We start from the raw sequence: 24622 nt of genomic DNA, 5'->3' as shown, positions 1-24622 counted from the left end.
TGCTCCTTCAACTGGGGGTGGGGCGAGCCCGAGCTCGGGTTAGGGGGCGTGGTCTTGGAGGCGCCTGCGCGGAGGCAGTTGGAGGGAGGCCCGATTCCCCTTTGTTCGGCTTCGCCATTTTGCTAGGCAGCGGCAGTGGCGGCGGCAGCGGCGGCTGGAGCCTCTGATTGGGTTTCGGGGTCCGGTACTGGAGCCAATCAGCGCGGGCAGCGAACCCGGGGAGCGAGGCACGGTGAGTGTGAGGAGCCAATATCCAGCGGCCCAGAGCCGGCCCCAGCGCCCCGATTGGCGGGTCTCGCTGACCACTCAGGAGAGGCCCAGGCGCCCGTCGAGCCCGGGGAGCCTAGCCGAGCGGGGCTCCCGACGGCCCAGGCCGGAGCCTGCGAGCGTCCCGGGGCACTCCCGGCCGAGGCCTGCAGGGGGCCGCCCCGCGCGGGGATGGCGCCCTCGGGAGCAGGCATCTCGGGGTCCAGAGCCTCGCAGGGTGCCAGAGCCAGTTGGGGATGCGATGCGCCCCGTTCCCCCGACCCTTAGGCACAGCTTCTCAGGCCCCAGGCCGGGGGTGTTGGGTTTGCCTGCCACGAAGGCCCCTACGCTCAGGTGTACACACACACGCGGGCCCGGGGCCTTGGCGGTTTCCTCCTGGTCCTTCCGGCCTCACACTTAAGCCCGCCCTTGCACTCAACACGCTCTGGCCCTCGGGACGGGAAGTCTCCCCCCGCGGGGCCCGCGCACCCCACCCCTCCGTGAGCGGGTCTGTCTGTCTGCAGCCCTTCTGGGTCGGGAGGCAGGCCCGGGGAAGACGCACGCCGCAACCATCGGGCCCCGCGTGCATCGCGGAGAGGGGGTGGGCCGAGAGGGGTCCCCCGCCCCCGCCCCCGCCCCGCCCCGCCGTCCCCGCTGTCCCCGCTGTCCCCGCTGTCCCCCTGATCGGTGGAGGGGATCCATTAGTGCACCCACTCCCCGGCCCCGCTGCGCCCCTCCTCCCAGCACGCTCGGCCCGGGTCTCCGGCCCGGCGCCGTTACCACCCCCTTTTGGCTCGTCATTTCCTCTCTTCCCCGCCCCGATCGCCGGGCAGAACTGCACACCTCCGTCTTGGAGCGCAACCAGGCGGTCACCCGTCCTTGCCCGGGCTGTAAGGCCTGTCCATTCGGTGCCTGGAACCTCACTATAGAAGGTGGCGAGCCCTGTGCATTCCTTTTACCGGAGGCTGCACAATTTGCTTTCAGTAGTCTTACCTGTTGTTGCTCATCTTGTGAATTCTCGCTCCCTTGGGAATGCACAGTTATTTTCTTTTAACCTTTCTGTGTCACTTTGAACGTGTCAGGTTTCACTCATTAGCTCAGTCCACAACCATCTCTTGGTTTGTTTTTTTCCAGTATGTTGATGTTTTCTCAGCAGGTATTTATAGAAACTTAACAGTGTTGTGGGGTTTTGGTTAGGGTGAAAGGAAATCTCCGTTGACAACCAAGTATCGAACAGTTAGTATGTACCAGGCGTCCATCTGTGTGCTGGGGAGGGAGTGGTTAGAGGTCGATAAGAACCTTCCCAGCCTGGTGGAGATTGACAGGTGAACAAGTAATTAATATCTCACGGTTAGTGCTGTAACGGGGCCAAGTTCAGTTCTGTGGTGCACTGATGTGTGAGCTATCAACAGCCCCGGTGGAAGGCCAGCATTGCCACACTTTTGATTGGCCTTGAAGGATAATGGGATTTCTTCGGACAAGAAAGAATGGAAGAGCATTGCTCACAAAGAGAAAAGCATGTGCAGAGGCACCAAGCTTTGCTGTGTGTTCAAGGGGGAAGAAAGTATAGGGCAGTGGGCAGTTGCCATGAGAGTTTAGGCTGGAAAGCCCAGTTGGTAAAAACACTTGTATATCTTGCTAAGGAATTTTTCGGAAGCAGTTATTTTGTGGAGATTCGGATAAGAGAAATCTAGAAACACACTTTTTTCTAAGATTGGAAAAATAAGTTTCTGGCTTATGGGGTTCTGCTCCACAATAGCAGCTGACTTTGGGGGAAAAAGGAAGATTTTTCTCCTAGGACTTTAAAAGTTTTTACTCATGTGAAGCACCGAGTGCAGCAGTCCTTGCCACATAGAGTAGGCCTTTAGTATAATCACAGTTACTAAGGTCATACAACTGGTAGGTTGCAGAAAACTACTCCTGAGGAGTAGTGCTCTTTTCACTACTAAAAATTTGGGGACAGTTTTTGTTTTCACTTTTTGTAATGAGTTTTTCATTGTTTAAGTCATTTTAAAAATTTATTTAATTCTTAAAATAGCTAATAGATGGAGCACTGTGGTTTAGATATTTTTTAGAATGTTTACATTTGCTTTTGGACTGGATGAATACCTTGGTACTTAAAAATGGTTATATCTAGTCACTAAAAAACCAGCAAACATTTTTGCTAGACTTCTTTCTAAACGACAGTTATAGTTTGGTCACTTTTTTGCTAAACCCCTCTGGAGACTCCACCTATCTGCAGAAGAATTTAACCTGGAATGTTGAGATACAGTAATCTGGCCTTAGCTTTCTCTTGACATGTGGCCTTGTATATACTGTTCATATGTGGAAATTTTTCTGTCCTTGTTTTTATGCTCTGTCCTCATTTGGAGCACTCCATTCCCTCCCACTTCATCACATATATAAATCCTGCTCATGCTTAAGACCAGGTCAGATGCCACATTTTTCTAAAGCCTTCTTATCGATCCCCAATTGGAAGAACTCTGTGTCCTCTGAACTCCCATATTACTTTGTTTTTCTCTTAGGGGTTCAGTACAGATTTTTACTCCTTTACTAAATTTAAAGACTCTTTGAAGTTAAAATCTTAGTCACAGTTTTACTTTTATTTCTAAAACCTTCAGGATGGTGTGACAGGTGGTACATCATTAGTGGAGATTAAGAAGCAAATTAGGAACTGCAATCCACAACCTTTTGGATGTTGGGGAAGCTGGACAGCCCTTTGTTCTCTAGTCTTTTATCAAACACAGATCAGAACCTGTTTGTTGAGTTGTGAAGTCAATTTAGTGGGCCAATGCTGGTAATTTTTTACAATAGAATAGAAAATATCACAGTTCATCTTATGTTATAAAGGTAAGTATTCATGAAACTTTTGTTTTAGTTACTTTTTTAATATGTTGCATGTGCATTTGTGATGTGAAATGTTTTTCTTACTGTGAGTTGTCAAAAAAGTTTGAAAGCTGCTGTTCTAGTTTTTACCTGGTAGTGATTGTCAAATATGATAATTCTACGGGGTTTTTCACTTATAGTTGAGTTTCTGGAAGTTTTAGCTTTAAAATAAAAATGTGTGTGGGTCCACAATGAATGGATTCCTAAGTTGTTAGCTGCATTTCAGGTTCTGCACCTTGAAGTGAAGAGGAAGGGAAATTTTCTTGCTAACCGGAATAAACATACTCACTTTCTCTCTTTGAGGAAAAGACATTCAAACTTTGAGTTAGGAGTGAGAGCTAGACAGACTAAATCTGGCTGACTTAATTCTGTCAGAATGTGGCCGAAAGGCACTTGAGGAAAGACGACGATGTTTGCAGTTCTCCTAACTGAAGCTCACAGTAATGGGAACATGTGGCTTCATAGAAGCCAGTTGCGTCCAGCCTTCACCATTAGCAGTCTCAATATCATGCTCCACGCTGAATCGCTCCCTCGTTAATATGACACAGAATTGCTGTTAGACTTGAAGCTGCTTCCTTTTGACCCTTCAAAGTATAGTGGATTTAAGTGTTTTTAAATTGAGGCATTTGTATTACCAGGATAAGCTAGTTAAGAAGAAAATCTGCATGACGTTTTATTAGTCATTTCCCTGCACTTCCAGTGCGATGTAAACTTCTGGAAATTAGCAGTCAAGGAAAAAAATCTTATACAGGAAGGGGATTTGGGTGGGGTGGGTTGTTGAAATACAGAGGACATTCCTTCCTGATCCTTATTTTTTTAATCAACTCTTTTGAGATATAGTTTGGACATAAAGGATAATCATTTTAAGTGTACATTTTGATGAATTTTGACAAATTTACACACCTATGCAACCACCAGCACAATGAAAATATAAAACATTTTATCACCCTGGAAAAGTTCCAAATGCTCTATTCCAATCAACTTCCCACTTTCCCCTCTTCCCCCTTTTCTATTTCCAGGAAACCACTGATCTGCTTTCTCTCTCTAGATTACTATTACCTTCTCAGGGTTTCATATAAACGAAATCACACCACTGTTTTGTATCATGACCCTTAATTTTTAATTTTATTAGTTTAGAAACATAAATGTATTGTGTATATTGCAGTTAGAGACAAGATAGAGTTTAGGGAAGACCATTCACTTCCCTGGAAGAGCCACTTAGTCTGGCTGAAAATCTGATTTTCTGTACTGTTCCCAGAATCTCTCAGGAGCCAACTGAGTCACCCAATTCAGAAGAGACATAAAAATCAGAAAGCCAGTTTTTCAGTATGCAATGAGAAATAACTATCAAGTTTACTTGTGTTGCTGATCATATCTGCTCCCTGTTGGCTAGTGTATATGTAAATCCAAATTATAGCTAGGTGTGTGCTTGGTGAGCATTCCATTAGAGCAAGGGTAGTGAGTTGAAGAACCACAACGCCACATATCATCATGCTGTGATGACATAGTCATCCTGTCACTTGTTTAGAACTTTAACACTCTTATACTACATACCAATTAGGTTATGAGTAATAGGCTCAATCGATATTTATTAGATTTTCCTCCCAACATTTTAGTATAAAAATTTTCAAACATACAGTAAAGTTGAAAGTGTTTTACAATAAACACCTGTATACCCTTCATCTAGAGTCTACTGTTAATGTACTAGCCTTTTCAGAGATATATATATATATATATATCTCCATCTATTCATCCATCAGTATACTTCTTCCTAATATTTGGGCACGTACTTGAATATAGTTTGATTTCTTCACATCATATTGAGACACCTTACAATCATGGTGGGTGATTCATATCATCTACCATGTGTGGATTTGTGGAGAGTGGTGCACTGCTTTGCTGCTGTGATGTGCAGATCATGTAACTCATATAACTTTGTCATTCAAATTTTAGAATTCATGAAGGCCTGGAGAAAAGTTTGGGGAAAGATTTATCTACATTTTGCTTATATACAGCTGTACCTCCCCCATGTTTCCAAGATGAATTACCCTTTGATAATTTATATAATTTTAAATTTTTGAATCAGGTCTTTATTCAAGGTTCTCAAATATCACTTCAGTTTATCTAATTGTGTGCTTATTTCAAAACGGAGCTTTCAGCTGTTAAAGTGTATGAGAATAGTAAATTTGGGCATTGACTGCATATTTGATATTAAGAACTTACAAATTTTTTAATGTTTTGAAGTAATTGTAGAGGCACAATGTCATTGTGATAAAATGATAAAGAAAAGAATCTACTCTTTGGAGATAGATGATGAAGTATTTTTGGAGTTTTGGAATAATAAAGTGTCTGGGATTTGCTTCAGAATAATGCAGGGGTGGGTGGAAAGTGGATGAGATCTATGTGGAGTAAGATTGACCATGGGTTGAAAATTGTTGAAGTTGGGTAATGGCCATAGGGGTTCATTATAATGTTCTCACTATGTTGGTACATTTTTGAAAATTATCATAGTAAAAGTTAAAATTATACAGTAAAGGGTGGGATATTATTAGGCATTCAGATTCATGACTGAGGAAAACTTAAATTCTTTTCAGAGAAAATCATAGCCTGCTGTTTCTGTAATTCCTTTTTATTCCTTGCTCTGGATTAAAACGCAAACTCCTAAACCTTTGCTGGGTCTTTCTTACTTAACACTACTTAATGGAGATTTTGATAAGCAACATGTTTGACTTCAGGTCTGGGTAATTACTTACTAAATAATAAACCCTGAAATTTTAAATTGCTTACCATGTGTAGTGCAAATGTGTTACAAATTAAAGAAACTGTTCTCTAAAGTACATGTGCAGACCTGAAAATCAGTGTTAAATAGGCCTTGTAACAAAGTGATGTTGTAGCTTAATGAGAATTTCTTAAGGTGCAAGTGTTGCTATAGTAGTATTGAAAGGAAAGGTTGCTGATGAGAAATGACAAAGAGCATTTTTTATATATGTTAAATAGCGTTATCAAGGTTAAGCATCTGGTGAGGCCTTTATTAACAATCTCACTTTACTTTTCCTACCTTTTTAATAGGAGTGCATCTTGAAGTCTTCTAGGATCTCCAGAGTGAAACTCACTGTGGTCAAGACTCTAACTTGGAGGGACCATGGAACAGTATACAGCAAACAGCAATAGTTCAACAGAGCAGATTGTTGTACAGGCTGGACAGATTCAGCAGCAGGTATGGAAGTAAAACTGCTTTAAACATCACAGCAAAAGAGCTGATAATAGCACTGCTCAGTAGCAGAATTGAGAGCTCTCAGATCTTATAAGTAATGGGTCTGGTGACTTGTGCTGAAGTGCTTTTCAAAGATTGGATTTGTTGCAGTTTCTCTCATTTTCTCTGTTCAGAAGTCTATATCCAGTCCATAACCACTTAGAATTTGATTTCTTGGCAGCCTGGTTTAATAGTAAATTGCCCCCTTTTATCTTATTAGAAATCAAACACCTAGTCTGTTTTCAGATGGAATTATGGAGGGGTTTTTTTTGTTCTTCTTCCTGGATTCAATTTGGTTGTTTCTCTTATTGATTAAGCTACCTTGTGGTCTAGTTAGGCTTTGGCCACAATAAACAAACCAAGATAGCTTCTAAGAAATCCACTGTCCTTTGATTTGATCCATCACAGTGCTTATTTTGAAAAGCTCTAGTTTAACATGAGGATAATATTTAGATAGCCACACTTATGGATAAGCACATATTAGAAGGGAATTCCCTGCTGCTGGTTTATCCTAATTAAGATAGGTTGCCTTCTTGAATTTATACACAGATTACATTTTCTGATGATTTATACCTGGCTTTATTTTAGGAAAACTTCACTTGTTTTACTTGTTATTTCACTTGTTTTTTCTCCCAGGAAGAAAAGAAATTTATTATGCATTGATTTAACCTTAGGCCAAGATTGGGAATGTTTTGTTTCCAAAATGGAACTTAGATAATATAGAAAAGTAGTTAATAGGGAGGGCAGAGGATGTTTTGATGGTGAGTGTTTCCATCTAATGATCAAAGAAAGGAGCTACTCTTGATTAAAAGAGATTAATTATCAAAATTCCTTTGCTGGCTTTTCCTTCCATGTAACTGCAGCTTCCTTCAACTGCCTTGGTAGAAAAGGGGATTCCACAGAGGACCCTCCATTCATACCAATGCCCTGGTGGGTAAATTCTTGTTCTGTCAGAACTTACTATTAGGAGTAATAAAAATTAGGTTGAATCTGTGAAAACATTGCTTCTAAGGTAGTCCAACTGAGTAGGAATAATCCTAGTTTGGGGACATAAGAGCAGTGACCTCATGAAGATGATTTTGGCTCATGATGATTACCTTCATTCTTCCTTTCTGGGGATTGCATTCAAGTTCCAGAAATTCTTCATTGTAGCTTCAAAGCTGCTAAAACCTGATGAACTTTTTTGTTCTTGTGAATTCATTTGAGGAAATAAGAGCTTTAAAATAACTTCACGAAGAAGGATCAAATACCTATTTTTGGAGGGAAGGACTGTGTTAAAAATTTTTTTGTCAATGATGTCAGCTATATTGATTTTTTTTGAGTCATGGAAGTGTGTTTTGAGTTCCACTCTGGGGACAAAGGGCTAAGATCTGTAATCTGTTACCTTCAACAAAACAGCTTCAGTATAGGGAGCCTGCAGTTTGAAAGTCCTGTGTAGGGTGGGGCTATTGAAAGAAGACCCTCCCTCTCCCACAAGAGGTAAGGTGACCTCATGTCTTGAACTATACATTTCCTTCCTGACACATTTCAAGCTCTTCCTGTTCCTGTTCTCAGCAGCAGGGTGGTGTTACTGCTGTCCAGTTGCAGACTGAGGCCCAGGTGGCATCCGCCTCAGGCCAGCAAGTCCAGACCCTCCAGGTAGTGGTGCCCTCTCTGATTCTCTGTAAGCACTGCATGAACTTCTCCTCTCCTCATGTTTGGTGCTGTTTGTGGTAGGATCTCATGGAGAAATGGCAAAGTCAGTTGCATGTCTTTGATGCTGCTAACTTGTCTTTGAGGCTTAGAAGACGCCAGTTTCCTAATGCTTCATGCTAAATCATGTAGTGACCCCAGTATCAATTTTCTGAAAAGTGCCGTTTGGCTAATGTTTCTTTGGGAATGTCTGGGAAAGAATCAGTATAAGGGACAGGAAGAAATTCTTACAAGTGGCATTAGAACCTATTTAGAGATCAAACTGTAATAAGATGGCATGGTAACTTTTCTTGAGTTTGTATTATGATAGTGGAGAAGAAAATATATACATTTTTACTAGGGTAGATTGTGCTATATTTTTATTAAAAGGACAACTTGGCTCTCCTGTCCTGCAATAATGATTGCACTTGACAAGATTGATCTAATCACCGAATCTTGTTAATCTCTTAACTGCTATCTTTTCATTACCTTTCTTGGGGAAAATAATGACTTGTCTTATTATTACATCTGCAGAGATTGCCCCATAGCTCTTAGACAGAGGTGGGATATGCTTTCTGTAAGTCTTAAGTATTATAGCCTCCATAAGAATTCCTACTTAAACAATGCAGTTTCCTAACATTATGTATGACCAAGTTAAATATGTAAATTGGGGTTATATTTTGGCCAGTTCCTATATAAAGATAAGTGAAGAAGCATAAGTCTTTTCTGAGTTTATAGGTTACTTTAACTAAAATGACCATATTTTTGAGAAATTGACAAGATTCGAGTACCCTGCCTTTTTCCCTCCATTGAATGGAAATGATTCAGAGTAGGACCTAGAATGTAGAACTGGCATCTCACTTTATTATTAGTGCTGCTTAGCAAGTATCCTGCAGTGAACTACCCTTTATTGTAATCATTTCACTTTACCCTTTCAACCCCACTCCCAAACCTGCCACTCATAGTGTTTGATGATGATGTACAGCCAATTCTGCACATAAATTAAGCTGAAATAAGCTGAGTTTATAGGTACTCCCAAACTATATTCAAATCTCAGTTCAGCAGTTTGTTATTCATGTTTTTCATGCTTGCTTCATCTTATTGAAATATAAAACAGTATTGTCATTAACCACTTGTGGAATGGGAATGTAACATGCTCTTAACTGTATGGCTTCTTGTCTGATGCATGTATTCTTGTATTCATTCATATGTTGTAAAAACAGTGGGTTCCTTGGAGTCTCAAATAGTTCATCATGTGCATATATAGGGGAAAGTGTGTCAATGAAGGGAAAAGTTAAGATGATGGATAGCCAGAAAATTACTAATAGTTGTGCCTTAAAACTTGTGTTTCCTACTTAGGCAGATTTTATTTAAAGAAATGGAGGTACTTTATGAAAATAATGGAAACCTTTCCTCTAGGGCTCTCATTATTTTGGAGAATTTTAAATACTTCTTTCAGTTAGTCATGCAATAAATATTCTGGAAAGTCTTTCCTCATAGAGCATATGCAAGTCTTTAAAAAGTAAAGTGGAATTTCTCAATGAACAGTTTAACAAAATACAAGATTTGAATGTTCCTGAAGATTATGATATGCTTGGTGGGGGGGAGGCTTAATATCTAATTACTAATCTAGGATAGATCGGTCTTTTAACTAATTCCTGTTATTTGAACATACTTTCACTAGCATTAAGAATGATTATTTCAGATATACGAATTTTCTTTTGATCTGTTACAAATAATTCCTCAAAACAAAGATAGAAAGTTTGGACTTGTAGCTATTCTGTTGAACTAAAGTGGCTTATTTTTTGGCTTTCAGAATGCAGTTAGCTAGATATTTTCATATTGAGACTCAAGATGTTACAGAGCACTTACAATGCCCTGGCTTCTAGAGTAATCCATTTACTCACTGGAGCTTGAAAGTTGGGAGTTTTTTGGTACACTTGAGTGCTTTGTATAATGTTCATATTTGTTAAAGCTAAAATAACTATGCAGGTATTGCAGGGTCCAGTGTGAGAAGTTCCACCACAGAGATTGCAAACTCACCAGCAATATATTTCTAGGCATTTTTGCTAGTGGGCTCCTTAAACAACCACAGGACTAGAATTCTCAGTGAGGTGAAGAGGGTAAAAGGTATATGTTTCATTTATGCTTGAGAAACTGTAGGGAGGAAGGGCATTCTATATAAGCTTCCAGAGCTGCTCACTGCCTAACCTGGAGTGGTTGCTAGGTACAGTTTGATTTACTCCTTACAAGTTACTTAGAATTTGCAGTCAACCACCATCCCCACCATCAGCCCTCCCTCTCATTGCCTCCTCTCCAGCCTTCACTAGAGACTATTCCTGGATATTGGTCTAAAAACGAAAATAGCCTTGATGATTTGATTAAATACTTCTCATGGGTTTAGCCTGTATTTGATGATAAATGCCTTGTATCTATTGAGACTTCCCAAAGACTCTGCTTATTCTCCATTATATCTGACCTTAAAGTATTCAGCTTGGCATTTAGTCAAAGATACTGTATTTTCGAAGAAGACTACTTGAGGATGAGGACTTGAGACTTATTTTCTTAGTGTCTCTCCTACCTTCTCCCTCTCTAGCAAGGCAGCAGAGTAGAAGCAGTGATTGTCTTTTGGTAAAAACCATATTGTGTCTTATGTTATTTCATTGTTCTTATTTTACTTTATTCTAGGTCCAGGGGCAGCCATTAATGGTACAGGTCAGTGGAGGCCAGTTAATCACATCAACTGGCCAACCCATCATGGTCCAGGCTGTTCCTGGTGGACAAGGTCAAACCATCATGCAAGTACCTGTATCTGGGACACAGGGTTTGCAGCAGGTGAGTGATATTTTTTAAAATGTTTAGACAGAATAACAGGATACAGGTTTTAAGAAATAGGTTGTTGGGAACTGAAAATTGATATCGCACTTAATTGTTTCTTACCTTCTGTTCGCATTTAGTCGATTTCCCACCTTTGTAGTGTCAGTGATATAAAGCAGAGCTATACAGAAATTGGACATCTCTGTAAGGACTAAGATATTAGACGTGATCTCAAATCAATGTAAAGAATATAAAAAGAATCTAGTTTAATAAAAGTAATTCATTGGTATGATCTCAGTTGGCACTTCTGGGCACTGGGGGAGGGAATTTTATAGTCTTCATTTCCTTCCATGTAATTTATAACTTGAGTTATCTAGCAAGTGATGGAAATATTTCAGTTCAAACCTATCGCACACACCTCAAGCTGTACTTAGAGCAAAATTTATAAACTTAAATATTTTAAAAGAACTGCAAATAAACAATGGTATTTCTCTTAGAAAGTTAGGAAAAGAACAAAATGAGCAAAAGATAGGTTAAAATTAATGAAGTAGAAAACCAACAAATGTAGAAAAGTAAAGAAAAGCTGATTCCTTAAACAGACATATAAAGTAGTTAGGTAAATCCACTGGAAAGACTGATTCAGAAACAGAAAACAAAAGTAAACAGGACACACAACTCTGTGGCATCAAATTTTTATAGGGATTTTTATCTTGTTGGCAAAAATTTTAAACAGTAATTATATCCAGTGCTAGAATGGGTGTGAAGAAAATGAAACATTCATTATTTTTGGTAATTTTCAAATTCTAAAGTCATTTTGGAAAGGTATCTCACTCTTAAATACATAAGCCTTTTGATCTACCTGTTCGGCTTCTGAGAATCTATTCTATAGGAACAAAAGCATCAATATTTAGGGAGAAATGTAAAGACATTTATTGCAGCATTCTACTAGCAAAAAAAAAAAAAAAAAAAAATTGTAGCCTGAGTGTCTGTTAATAAGGATAAAGAAATGGTTGAATACATCATACTATATTCATATGGAGTGTACTATGTCTTTGTTAAAAAGGATGAACTGTTGACTTTGGGTGAGGGGTTAATATTGAAGTATTTTTAGTGAGAAATAATTTGCAGAGAAGTATATACTTAAGTCATCTCACCTTTGTAATTAATAGCTAAATCCCAATGAGTATATATGTTTATGAACTTTTTACTAAAATTTTCTAAAGCTGTTTATATCTTTAATTTGTTTTAACAGTTACAATTATTTCATTAATGTCTTCATTTTTCTGGAGGAATGTAATATAAGTTGAAAAAAATTTGGCTATGCTTGATAAATCAAACTTTTAAGTTTTGCATATTCCCTTGTAGTCTTGTGCACACCTTTCAGACATAGTTATACACATGCACATAGTTTTCATTGTTGTGTGTTTGGTGTTTTTGTTTGTTTTACTTTGCTTTTTTCCCCCCCCACATGATTTTCTTATCATTTTTAATTCCTTCATAATGGTCAATTTGATGAATCAGAATTTCTAATTTACAAAGTGTAGTTAGGGATTTTTGTTTGTTTTATTTGTCTTTTTTTGCTTTTATAGGTAAGATTACTATAAATGTATTTGAATTTTATAGCTTTATTTTTTCAGTTGAATTTAATCTTATGGTAATTTCTTTGGAGTGGAAGAATTGGTTGGGCGAAGGGTAAGATCATTTTTAAAGCTATTGGCATATTTTTGCCAAGATAGAGTTTTAGTTAGGATTAAAAATAGTTTCCATGTTTCTCCATGCATAAATGTATGAGCCTTTAAATATATTTTAGTGTGTGTACTTGCCTCAGTTTCACACTGCTATTTCATTTCTGTCCTTGCTGTCATTGCCTCGTCTCCAGCTCCCTCTTGCCACTCCCTCTTCTCTGTTGAATAGAAATAGTGTGATTCAGTGCTAGGAACATTGTACCACTAGTGCAATGACCTGACTTCATTCACAGGTCTGCCATTAAACAAACTTTCTGATCTTGGCCAAGTCATTTGAGTGTCAGTTTTCTCATTTGAAAATGCAGTTTATATCAGGTGATTGCTAGGGTTCATTTCAGCTCTGAATTCTGTGATTTTTGTGGGATTTTTTTTTTTTGGCCTTTAAGAGACATTGAAATGTTTATTTTATCCCCCTCCCTCCAAGCAGGACTGTAACTAATCAAACCATCTTGGAAAAATTATTTTCTGTTAATGTTACATAATATGTCTCTAGGTGAGATCCCATAGCCTCCCTTAGATTGCTTAAAATTTCAATCCATTTTTATTAGAGGTTGCTTTAGTGTTTTTTGAATAACCGTGTCTTTTAGAAGTGTACTTAACCTTTTTTTGGATTGCATCTTCTGTTTTAGAATTCCATTGAAACCTATGCTCTCAGATTAATATCCCTGGCTTGATATAGACAATGGAACTAAAGTAGAGAGCCAAGAAATAGATGCAAGAATATTGGAAGTTGGTATATAACAAAAATAGTATAAAGTGTCAGTGAAGAAATGGTTTAAGAATGATATCAAAAAAGAAAATTGATCTCTACCTCATGCTATATCAAAAATACTTGCTAGATAGATTACAGATCTAAATGGAAAAAAGCGTACTTGGAAACTTTTATATTCTTTTTACAGGACTATTTTCTTTATGCTGTGGCATACAGAAGGATTTCTTAAAGCCAAAAAAAAATTGATTTGACTACGTTAAAATAAAAACTTGTATGCATCAAAATATATCATAAAACAAAGGTAGAAGACAAAATTTGGAGAAGGTATTTTTAACACATAACTGGGTTCGTATCCAGAATACACTAAAAAAAATTCTTTTTATGTATTGATATGAAAATAACAATCCAGTAGAAAAATGGGCAAAGAATATGAATAGATAGAAGAGGAAACCCTATTGACCAATAACACGTATTCCTTGCTATCCAAAACAGGTAGAAAAAGATCCAGATAACCAGATAAATTTCTTTACTTGTTTATTTACCAACACTTTCTAATTTAATTTGTTAAATCTCAGTGTTGACTGCAGGGGTGTCTAATATGATAGTCTCAACCTTTCTGTACAAAATCTTTTAAGGATTTTGTATATACATATTTATAGAATCTCAGTTGGAAAAATTAGGAATTACTTAAGTTTTTTTCAATATGTTATTATAAAAAACTTCAAACAGACAAAAACAAAGAGAATGGTATGGTGAATCCTCATCACTCATTTTAACACACAAACTAGTATTATGTTTAAGTAAATCCATTTTCATCTATATTCCCCTACTCAAGGATTATTTTGAATATATGTAGTATCATTTCATCTATTAAAAATAGGGTATATTAGGTATATTTAGGGTATATTTTTAAATGAACATGCTTTTAGAAATATATACCCATGCCAGCCTATCATCGTTTTAAAAACTGACATTGATTCCATAATATCATCCAGTATCCAGACAGTGGTCAAAATTCCCCCATTGTTTCATAAATGGAAAACAAGTTATCTCTAATTCATAATAGAGCAAAACAGGACTTTTTTTCCTCTTTAGAGCATTTCCTGCCTTCTAGAGGAATTTGGGTAACTAACACTCCAGAACCATAGGAGGCCAGTGTCAGCAGGATACTAATCTTTTATGTTCTGTTCCCCAGATACAGTTGGTCCCACCTGGACAGATCCAGATCCAGGGTGGGCAGGCTGTGCAGGTGCAGGGCCAGCAGGGCCAGACCCAGCAGATCATCATCCAGCAGCCCCAGACAGCCGTCACTGCTGGCCAGACGCAGGTAATTCCACTGTCCACTGTGTCAACACAGGAGCACAGCTGCTTTGGGAGGGTTAGACAACTGAGTCAAATATTTCACATGTAGTAGAAATGGGGAAGAAAACCATCCAAAAAATTTCTTTTTCTTAAAAAGGAGTACATAGTCCTTTTCTTTGTTGTGTCTTTGGAATCTGTTAAATTGTGTCATTATTTATTTCCTACAGACGCAACAGCAGATTGCTGTCCAGGGGCAGCAAGTGGCACAAACTGCCGAAGGGCAGACCATCGTCTATCAGCCAGTTAATGCAGATGGTACCATTCTCCAGCAAGGTACGTGTGCCCATCATTTCTGTGGCACTTTTGGGGGCATCCTTTTTATCTTGAACAAATGACTGCTTTAGAAATGTTGTGGTGACCTCTATATGACATATTTTTGAAAAACAACAAAATTTCCTCTAAGTCTCCCTTGATTGTTAGTTCCTTGTCACCAATATGCGACCAATGTTGATTCCATTTGTAGAACTACAGTGGTTGTTAAAGACAACCACTAGGACCCTAAGGATTATATAAGCTTTTTATTCTTTCTGGGAAGAAATGTTTTCTAAATAGAAGATTAGAAATATGGAGTTTCTTTACTGGTAGAGACAAACATCATAAGTCAAGTTGGCATTTATTGCTATTGCTGCTTTTTTTTTTTTCTGGGCCACTTCATTATTAATTTATTCCAAAAAGACTTATATGCCCACTCTGTATATGTAGCACATTACTAAAAGTAGTTTTCTTCTCTAGACCTTCTAGTCTAGTAAGTGAGACATGCATGTGACCAAATAAACACAGTGCATAGCCCTTATTAGAGGTATGTATTCTATGACTAAAGGTTTGACATGTGATTAAAATTTGGCAGTATACAAGATCCAGTGAGTGCAGTAAGTGTGCTCTCCCATGACTCGGGAGAGGGCCTGAACTGGCAGGAGCTCAGAGAATGCTGAACAGATCCTCAAGTGCTGCTGGTGATAGCTTGGGGGCTTGGAGTACCTGGTTTAGTTTTAAGTTTTAGTCCTGCAACTGTTTGACTCATTGTCAATTTAGGGTAAACAAATTAAAAGTTTATAAAAATCTTCATCCTGAAGCAGGTTATTCATATATATAAGAACAGTTGATATAGCTGGAGTCATACCCATAGAAAGGGAAGCCTCCAAACTTTTTGGTCACCCATTGAAAACTATTATTGGAATAGCCAGGGAATTATCCATTTCAAGGGTAGTTTTATTCAGAACTGGAACCCAGATAGTTAATAGAATTTCTAAGATTGTGATTACTTGGATTATATACAGCAAATCAGGGAGAGAATGGAGGAGTGCTTTTTCTCCCCTTGTGCTTCTGAGTATGTTTTTCCAGGGTGAATAAGTGTGTGCCAGATAGAAGAGGGACTAACTGTGTTCCCTCCTTTCTGTGTACCTGTTTTTTGTTTGTTTTATGTTTTATTTTCTTAAAGTTACAGTCCCTGTTTCAGGCATGATCACCATCCCTGCAGCCAGTTTGGCAGGAGCACAGATTGTTCAGACCGGAGCCAATACCAACACAACCAGCAGTGGGCAAGGGACTGTCACTGTGACACTACCAGTGGCAGGCAATGTGGTCAATTCAGGAGGAATGGTCATGGTAAGAAAATTGATTTTTCATTTCACTGTTCTCATCTGTAATTTGTTTTTCCATGTATCTTTGTCTTTGAAAATTTCTTCAACTTGCAATTTGATATCTCTCACAAAGCTTGTTTATAATGCTGACCTCTTGGGATTGCGATTAATCCCTTAGGACACTTACAGAGATCTACTTTTACAATAAACATTACAACAAACCATAATCCATTCTGAGCACCTACTATGTGCCAGAGACTATTCTAGGTGCTAGAGATACAGCAGAAGATAAACAGATGTATTTGCTTTTCTGTAATCTTATTCATAATTCAAATAATGAAGGGAGATACAAACTACTGATCTTCGGGAAGTGGAAAGTATATTGCCCAGAGTGGGTAAAACAAGAAGTAAGTTCAAAATTAGAAAGATTGTAATCAATAGAGAAACCAAAAACTGTGATGTAAATATATCGGGAAGATAAGGAAGGAGAGTTGGGTGGTGTGAGTGAAAGCTAAATCCTCATATATGTCAAAATAGGATGTCAGTATACAGTACCAAAAATGGATAAATTAAGAATGAGTAGTAGAAACCTGCACAGAAGTAGAGGAACTACCAGAAAAAACAATACAACCATTCAAAGTTGTTATAGTTGGGAAGGTAGTGGGGCACGGGAGCCTGTTACTTGTTTCCTCATACATTTAGTACAGTGTTTTGTTTTTGTTTGTTTAGGAAAATATGGGTTGAATTATATAGTAAGTTAACAATTTAATTAAATTATTTATATAACTAAAAGCATTTAGTAGCACTTGGTCAATCTGAACCTATGTTCCTTTGTGTTTTCCTTGTGCCCTTTTATTGCCTTACGATTACCGTTCATGACCATTAGATGGCAGCAGACATTCCTAGAAAATGGAGCAGTTGTGTGGACAAAAATTTGGACATGGTTGTGTCATTTATCAGTATGGCTCCTTGGCCCCTATTACAGAATCATCTGGAATGTTTGTTTAAAATGCAGACCTTCATCATCAAAAAATCTGCAAACAATAAATGCTGGAGGGGGTGTGGAGAAAAGGGAACCCTCTTGCACTGTTGGTGAGAATGTAAATTGATACAGCCACTATGGAGAACAGTATGGAGGTTCCTTAAAAAACTAAAAATAGAACTACCATACGACCCAGCAGTCCCACTACTGGGCCTATACCCTGAGAAAACCATAATTCAAAATAGAGTTATGTACCACGATGTTGATTGCAGCTCTATTTACAATAGCCGGGACATGGACACAACCTAAGTTTCCATCAACAGATGAATGGATAAAGAAGATGTGGCACATATATACAATGGAATATTACTCAGCCATAAAAGGAAACGAAATTGAGTTATTTGTAGTGAGGTGGATAGACCTAGAGTCTGTCATACAGAGTGAAGTAAGTCAGAAAGAGAAAAACAAATATCATATGTTAACACATATATATGGAATCTAAAAAAAAAAAAAGTCATGAAGAACCTAGGGGCAGGACGGGAATAAAGACGCAGACCTACTAGAGAATGGACTTGTGTACGTGGGGAGGGGGAAGGGTAAGCTGGGACGAAGTGAGAGAGTGGCATGGACATATATACACTACCAAATATAAAACCGATAGCCAGTGGGAAGCAGCCGCATAGCTCAGGAAGATCAGCTCGGTGCTTTGTGACCACCTAGAGGGGTGGGATAAGGAGGGTGGGAGGGAGGGAGATGCAAGAGGGAAGAGATATGGGGATATATGTATACGTATAGCTGATTCACTTTGTTATAAAGCAGAAACTAACACACCATTGTAAAGCAATTTTACTCCAATAAAGATATTTAAAAAAATAAAATGCAGGCCTTTGGTGTAAATGTTCTCCAAGAATCTGCATTTAACTAAGTGTCCTATAAAAGCTGCTCTTTGTAGCATTCAGAAGAAAACTAACAGGGACCAATAAACTGATTCCCATGTCCGTACTTCATGTCGCTAGTTAATAAGCTCTGATTTTCTTTTCACACAGATGGTACCTGGTGCTGGCTCTGTGCCTGCTATCCAGAGAATCCCTCTCCCTGGGGCAGAGATGCTTGAAGAAGAGCCTCTCTATGTGAATGCCAAACAGTACCACCGTATACTTAAGAGGAGGCAAGCCCGGGCTAAATTAGAGGCAGAAGGGAAAATTCCAAAGGAAAGAAGGGTATGTATAACATTGGGAAGGATACAGGATGAGAACGGCAGGGTTCTACTTTTGAAATTACCTTTTATGTAGTTTGTTTCCTTGAGTACCTTCCAAACATTGAACTTAGATAGCTGTTACCTTTTGTAAAAGCATTTATTATTGCTATATGGAGCTTCAACTACAATATTTAAAAGATAACTATGACATAAATAGGATGTGTTTTTTTTATCTTACGTAAAAGAAGTCCAGAGATAAATTGTCTTGGGCTCTGGTAGCACATTTCCAGTCCTCTAGACCCATTCTCCTCCTTTCTTACTGTCCTGATATTCTTAGTATGCTGTCCATAGTCCAAGATGACTGTCTGGGCTCTAGCCTAGGAGCAAAGGGAATAAGAAAGGCATTCTTTCAAGGAAACATTCAAGAAGTTCCATACATCTCATTAGCCAAAATTTAATTACATGGCCACACTTAACTGCAAATAAGTGTAGGAAATGAAGTCTTTTTACTGAGCAACCAACTAAAATTTGGTTTGTTATTAAAGTGAAAGAGAGGATATATATTGGGAGGTAGGTAGTCATCTCTTTTATATCTTTGGGGAATCTTTAGTTAGTTATTACTTATTTGGCATTTACATTCTTATGATAGTTAGATATGGTTAGCTGCTGTTTGTGTTTTCTCCAAAGATTTCTCCATAATACAAGGTCATAATTGCCCCTGGTGGCTTTGATCACAGCTGTCCTAAACTTTTAATCATTAGACAGCTATGCTAGTTTCAGCTAGTAGTTTTATTTTTCTTATTTTAGAAATACCTGCATGAGTCTCGGCACCGTCATGCCATGGCACGGAAGCGTGGTGAAGGTGGACGATTTTTCTCTCCAAAGGAAAAAGATAGTCCCCATATGCAGGTAAGAAGATTTATACCTTTTATTCTTCTCTTTACTGCCTTGTATTTTCTTGGGTGGAAGCCTTCGCATTGTCCTCTTGATATTTTCAAACTAGGGACTAATCAGTCTCTAAACTGGATGCAACATTGTGTGTCTTAGAGCCCTTTTCACCTTAAAAGAACTAAGGTCTTTAATCAGTGGCCTTTTTTCCTTCCAGTCTTTGCCAGCTATTACTATTAATTCCTTCTTGAAATTCTCACTTTTCTTGATTTTCAAAGAACAAGTTTGTTTCTTAGTGTAGTAATAGCAGCAGCAGCAAACACTTAACTGCTGTGTGCCAGCCATTATGTTAAGCACTTTTCTTTTGTAAGCATTTCTTCATTGAATCTTTACAACAAGCTCAAGCCCCATGAAGTAAGAATTATAGTTTCCATTTTACATTTGAATCTGAGGTTTAGAGGGGTTAAGTCGTTTGCCTAAGGTAAAATATTTAGTAAAATGGTGCAACTGTAATTCATACCTAGGCAGTGTAATTCCAGGACTTAGTCTGTAACCATACTGGTTCTTACATCTAATTTCACCGATTGTATCTTGTTGGCATTTCTAGTCAGTATGTCCAAAATAGAACTGTTGGTTTTTATTTTATTTTTTTATGCCTAAACCAGACACTCTTCTCAACAAGTAACATGTCCATTCGCCCAGTTATTAAAGCTAGAATTGTCCAATTCTTGAAGTCCTCTTGGTTTTAACTTTAAAATATACTCTCAATCAGCTTACTTTTTTCCCTCGTAACTGCTGTCAGCCTGGTCTAACCTGCTCTTCTTTGCTTCAGTTATTACAGCAGCTGCCTAGTCTCCCTTCTTCTCCTCTTGTGCCTCTCTAGTTCACTCTCCACATCTCAGTGTGATCTTTCTAAACGTGTATCATATCACATCATCATCCTGCTTAAATCCCTTCTACTCCCACCCTTTTCCATTTGCACTTAGACTAAAATGCAGAGTTCTTACCATGGCCAGCAAGGCCCTGCATGATCTAGCTACTGCCCACTTCTGGCTTTATTTCCTCCTGCTGCTTGGTCTTTATGCTCTTGCTATACTGTTCAGGAACCTTTGTCTTCAAAATAGCTGGTCTGTAAAGCTTCTCATGCCATCCTTTTGCTTGGCTATCTCCTTCTTTTAGGTCTTGGTTTAAATCTGAGAGGCCATATCCAGAGGTCTCTTCTACCCCATTATTTTCTCACATCTTCCTTTTCTTTTGAGTACAATATTGATAATCATATTGTTTTATTTGTGTGATCGTGCAGTAGTTGTCTCCTTCACTAGACTGTAAGCTGTGTAGAAAGTCGAGGATTGTTGTTCTCTATTGTACTTAGCATGATGCCCATTTAAGAAGAAGCACTCAGTAAATGTTTGTTGAATTAATGGGTTCCTCCCATTTGCTGATGCTTTATTCTGTATACCCATCACATCCCACCTGCACTACTGTCAAATCTGTCTTTATAAGATGGTGCTTTCGAAAAAAAAAAAAAAGATGGTGCTTTCTTAATCATGTCAGTCCCGTGCTCAAGGATGCATGCTAGTTGCTCATTGCTTTCTGCAGCAGATCTCAAACTATTTCTGTAAGTTACTTAGCCTCACTTTCTTCACCAGTAAAGTGGGATGCTGTTGATACTTTATAGGAATGTTGGGATTTCATGCAGTAAGTCACATTAGGCACCTGTTTAGCACAGTGCTTAGTGCATGGTGAGAGCTCAGTAGAGGCTGGTTATTGTTCATGCTCACTGATCAAGACCCAGCCTCTGGTCCTACCACCTCCAGAAATGTTTCAGCTTTTTCTTGGATCACACCAGTTGAGGCTTCAGAGTGTTGGTGTGGAGGAACTGAAGGTGGTTATTGTGGAGTGTTGCAAAAAGCTTCCAAGGACTGATCCCCTCCCCCTTTTTTTTGCCACACTGCACGGCTTGCAGGATCTTAGTTCCCCGACCAGGAATTGAACCCTGGCCATGGCAGTGAAAGCGCCAGATCCTAGCCACTGGACCACCAGGGAACTCCCAAGCACTGATCCTTGTCTTAACACTGCAGGTTTTTTGTAAAAGGCAGGCAGTAGGCAGAGTTTAATGGAAAGAAGATTAAATCGGAGCCAAGAGATTTGGGAGTTAGTTCTTGCTGGGCTCCTCACTAACTTTTTGACTCTAGTCCAGGCAAATCACTTTACCCATCCAGGCTTCAGGTTTACCTACAAAATGAGTGCATTAAAGTAAATAAATTCCAGCGTCCTTTCCAGCCCTGCTAAGTGCTCAGTATTTAAATATGATGATCAGAAAATATACAACATGACTTGGTTTCTCTGGGTCTTTTTCTTAGCTGCCTAAGGACCCTTAATCCTTAAGCATAGAGCACAGCATAGGTGCTTAGAAAAGAGAGATACTCTCAACTCTGGAGTGTTTAGTAATGGAATGCCAGGCCAGACTTGGAATCTTTTTAAGAGTAGGGTGTATTGTCTCTTCTTTCCTAATGGAGCTGCGTTTCAATCCGTGTGTGCAGACTTAGATACATCACAAGCCTTTGGTTTACTTAGCAAAGTTTGTGTATTTCCCTTGGTGATAAGTAGTGAGAGCCATGAGTTCCCAGTTCTTTTGCAAAGGACTTTAATTGTTATGCTTTCTTTGTAGGATCCAAATCAAGCAGATGAAGAGGCTATGACACAGATCATCCGAGTGTCCTAACCCCAGGCCATGTGATGGAACTGATCAAGGTCATGTTCCTGGCACTGTTTCCCACTGTTCCAAGGAAACTGATCAACTCTTCCAATGGGACACTGACGATTACATTCTGCCCTTTTCTACAGGACAGAAACCACTTAGTTTTTAATAAGTGGCTCAGTATTATAATTGCAAGGATGTCTGGCAAATTGAAGTTGCAAGCCTTTGTCTCACCCTTTCAGTCAGGACTTATTTCAGACTGTTGGTGACATTGACATTTCATGGATTGGGATGATGCAGGGGACCCATGCCAGCCCAGCAGTACCACACCTAGCACTTAATGTTGACTGGTAATGCCAGCCGGCCATCTCAGCAGAGGAGAACGACCTTCTCAACCTAAACTGCAGTCAGGGAAGCTGCAGCCCACTCCTTCCCATGGATTCCAAACAGCACCCATCCCTCTGATGGGGGATCTCAGGCTGACTAATGGACACTTTGTATTCAGAGATGGTTTCCAGGCAAGGAAGCTTCATCTCATGATATGGAAACAATAAATTCTCTGAGATACATTCATCTAATCTGTGGTAATAATAAGAATCCCTTCTACCCAGATGATAGGTTGGTATTTTTGGACTCCAGCCAAGAAAAAGCTAACTCTGGGGATAGACTGATAAAAGACTCAAGCACTAAAAATATAGCTGAATCTCTTAGCTTTGACAAGTTGTGGTCTGCTTGTCTGTTGACAGGTCATATGGACTGTAGTTCTTGCTGTGGTTACTTTTAAGACAATTTAGAGTGTACTGGACCTTGACACTGCCTTTCCTAAGTAGAGAACAAAACCATAGAACTTCTGTGCTGAAGTGCTGAGGACATTTGTAGTAGCTCCTTAACAGAGCAGAACTAGAGATTTTCAATCACATGCTTTGTGACAGCATTTGGGGAATAGAAAGGTTCATGTTTGTTTCAGTCTAGAAGGACAAAGGGTAGTATATATACTCTCGTGTTGTCATATAGCACGATTCACCAGTGGATGGATGCCTGGGATGGATCATTAAGATGAAGAGAATAATTTACATTTATACTATAACCTTTTAAGCACGGAAAGGGAAAAGTCTGAGATTTGGTCCTTGACAATTTCTGGAAAGCACTGTTCAATCAGGCTATCCTGGACATAGTCCAGGTTGCCTGCTAGAGCTTGAGGTGTATGTTGGCTTCACTCCTGCGCTTTGTGCTGGCCCTGGGGAGCGAACATTCTCATTCTTCCCATGGCAGCTGATTCTTTGGTGCCAGTTTCCGTTTGTTTCCCCTTTTCTCCATAGGCATTGTGTGGAAAGGTTTTCACATTGCATCCATGTTCTGGGGATAAACTGCGGACTGGAAATAGAGATTCCTGCAGGGTCAGGAACAGGGCCACAACTCCCAGAGTGGGTTGTGCCTCAGTAATCAGTTTCTTTTCTAGACCTGGAACCCTGGGAGAACTAAGATGATATTTCAGAAGAGTTGCTGTTTTCTTGGAAACAAAGAAGGAAAATATAATCCTTTTGAAGAACATTTGGGTTTGATTTAAATACCAAGAGTAGAGATTGGCTCTTTCTTTGATTTCACTCTAGCTGTATTAAGAGGGAAAAGAAATTAAACCCTCTAAAGAAAACATCACAAAGGGAAATCACTGTAATGGTAAAAACAGAGGTACAGAGCTATGCAAAGAAAGCAGGAAGTGAAGTATCTCCCTAGTCCCTTGAATCTAGCCATCTCTCCTGGCTTGCAGATGTTAGGCGGGGTTGACCTGTGGGCTCACTAGAAACTTTTGGCTCTTTATGTGAGTTTTAGGTGTTAACTTTATTCAGTAAGCCCCAAGTTCTTCAGATGATAGATTACTAAAAACAATGAAGAGTTTATATCCTTTGGTTTGTTTAGGAACCTTCAAGATGCAGAGTTCAGAAAGAAATTCCTCAGACCTAATTTCTAGTACTTAAGCCAACAACAGTTCTAAAATGCTATTTATTTGTGTCTGTAAGTTTGTACATAGTAATACCAACCTCATATTCTTGCGGATTTTTTTTTTTCATGAGTTTGAGTTTGGTTTTATTTGAAATGAATACAGTTGTCATTTTGTCATTGCCATTTCAGGTAGCTCATGGCCCTTTTATTGTGGTCATTTTAGCACATAATAACCCACAAAGTGGGGGTGAGGTTTGGATTTTTTTGTTACTAGAAGTTCTTTTATTCATTTGTCCTTGTGACTGTAGTGATGGCTTCATAGATGCAAAAAGAGTGAATGGATGAGTGAATAATTGGTTTAATGCATAGTTATTTCACTTCTTGAGTGCTTTTTTTTTTTGCAGGATAATTGTAAATATATATTTTAATTGCACTGGTACATTGAACATGTCAGTGTCTATACCACTGGACCAACAGCATTTTTCTGGCTAATGGGTGCCTGATAATGTCTTGATTTTCCTTTGGGACTCAACTCTACAGAAGGTTTTTTCCCCTCAGCTGTAGGGGGAGCACAGGTGATTGATCATTGATGTCATTTCAATTGTTATTTTTTAAAATAAATTTATAAAATGCTTTAAAA

General features: G+C 39.0%; 1 protein-coding gene across 7 annotated transcripts; it reads left to right on the top strand.

The window, feature by feature from the left end:
• The first annotated feature begins 105 nt into the window (after positions 1-105).
• Positions 106-24622, top strand: NFYA (nuclear transcription factor Y subunit alpha). 7 transcript variants are annotated; one of them, XM_059938731.1, is made up of 10 exons: positions 106-232; positions 6202-6349; positions 7943-8026; positions 10745-10891; positions 14526-14657; positions 14860-14965; positions 16131-16297; positions 18301-18474; positions 19260-19361; positions 22012-24622. In XM_059938731.1, exons 2-10 carry the CDS (start codon positions 6275-6277, stop codon positions 22063-22065), a joined length of 1041 nt encoding a protein of 346 aa, XP_059794714.1. In that variant the 5' UTR covers positions 106-232; positions 6202-6274; the 3' UTR covers positions 22066-24622. The 7 variants fall into 7 exon arrangements, with proteins under 7 accessions (XP_059794714.1, XP_059794716.1, XP_059794717.1 ...); XM_059938733.1 differs by having other exon boundaries at positions 7940-8023; XM_059938734.1 differs by having other exon boundaries at positions 7940-8026; positions 16149-16297.

The sequence above is a fragment of the Balaenoptera ricei genome, chromosome 11 (genome assembly GCF_028023285.1).
Source record: "Balaenoptera ricei isolate mBalRic1 chromosome 11, mBalRic1.hap2, whole genome shotgun sequence".
Lineage (NCBI taxonomy): Eukaryota > Metazoa > Chordata > Mammalia > Artiodactyla > Balaenopteridae > Balaenoptera > Balaenoptera ricei.
Note: the sequence above shows the minus strand (reverse complement) of the source record. Positions and strands in the feature narration are given on the sequence as shown.

Bases quoted from the DNA above. Each gene is read 5' to 3' on its own strand.
- NFYA (XM_059938729.1), top strand. From the start codon at position 6,275: ATGGAACAGTATACAGCAAACAGCAATAGTTCAACAGAGCAGATTGTT. The intron at 8,027-10,744 runs GTGGTGCCCTCT...ACTTTATTCTAG, and splicing joins AAGTCCAGACCCTCCAGGTA to GTCCAGGGGCAGCCATTAAT. The intron at 14,658-14,859 runs GTAATTCCACTG...TATTTCCTACAG, and splicing joins TCACTGCTGGCCAGACGCAG to ACGCAACAGCAGATTGCTGT.